The sequence below is a fragment of the Condylura cristata genome, unplaced genomic scaffold, assembly GCF_000260355.1.
Source record: "Condylura cristata isolate star-nosed mole 26May11 unplaced genomic scaffold, ConCri1.0 scaffold00058, whole genome shotgun sequence".
NCBI classification, from domain to species: Eukaryota; Metazoa; Chordata; class Mammalia; order Eulipotyphla; family Talpidae; genus Condylura; species Condylura cristata.
Window position 1 is genome coordinate 618,075 of NW_004567159.1, and position 845 is coordinate 618,919.

General features: G+C 74.0%; 1 protein-coding gene across 1 annotated transcript in view; it reads right to left on the reverse strand.

Moving 5' to 3' along the window:
• PLCH2 (phospholipase C, eta 2) overlaps window positions 1-845 on the reverse strand; it is a 46,488-nt gene that overhangs the window by 28,186 nt on the left and 17,457 nt on the right. Inside the window, exons 14-17 of the mRNA XM_012734528.1 lie at window positions 673-804; window positions 372-496; window positions 220-304; window positions 4-128 (exon numbers count right to left, since the gene is read on the reverse strand). Coding sequence (XP_012589982.1) covers window positions 4-128; window positions 220-304; window positions 372-496; window positions 673-804 — 467 coding nt within the window. The remainder of the gene's footprint in view (window positions 1-3; window positions 129-219; window positions 305-371; window positions 497-672; window positions 805-845) is intronic.

An 845-nucleotide genomic window follows, 5' to 3' on the forward strand; every position in this document is an offset into this window, starting at 1 on the left:
GGCCAGCGTCCTCTGGCCGATGAAGTCCCGCCCGATGGGGTCGTGGTCCCAGACCAGGAAGCGCACCAGCGCGATCTCGGGCATGTGCAGCGTGAACACCAGGGTCTCCTCCCACATGGGGTTGAATCCTGGGGGCCGGCGGGAGTCAGCCGCGGCCCCGGGCTCGCCGGGAGCGGGGCGTCCGCTGGGCAGCGCCGACGCTCGGCCCCGGGCCCTCACCGTTGTCATCCACCACGCGCGTCTGCTCCTTGCTGCAGTCCACCGGGAGCCCGATGATCTCCACCTCCACGAAGGGGTCGATGATCTGGGGGCGCGGCCGTCAGGCCCGGGCGTGCACCCGCCCCGCCCCCGCCCGCCGAGGGGGGCCCTACCTCCCCTCTGTCCCCCAGCATCGACGCGCGGGGCTTGGGGAGCTGCTGCCCGCTGATGATGCGCAGCACCAGCTGCTTCTTGAGCTGCCCGGGCAGGGGGTCCTCGGAGTTGGGGTTGAAGATTCCTGGGGAGGGCGCCGGCTGAGGGGTCTGGGCCGCGGCCGGCCCAGGAGGGGCCCAGGGGCCTGGGGTCCGGGAGGTGTGGGGAGGGGTCCTGAGGGGCGGCCACCGCCTTCGCAGCTTGTGGGGGAGCCCAGATCTGCGCAGCAGGCTCCTTCGCTGCCTGGGCGCCCCGGCTCACCCCGGCACATGCAGTCCGGCTTGAGCACGTAGCCGCAGCCGCCGTTGGCGCTGAACTTGGCGCGGTTCAGCTGCAGCACACGCCCCTCCGACTGGTAGTTCAGGGCCACTGCGGGGAGGGCGCGGTCAGGGCCTGCGCGGCCGCCCCCGCCCGCCCCGGGCCGCACGCACCCA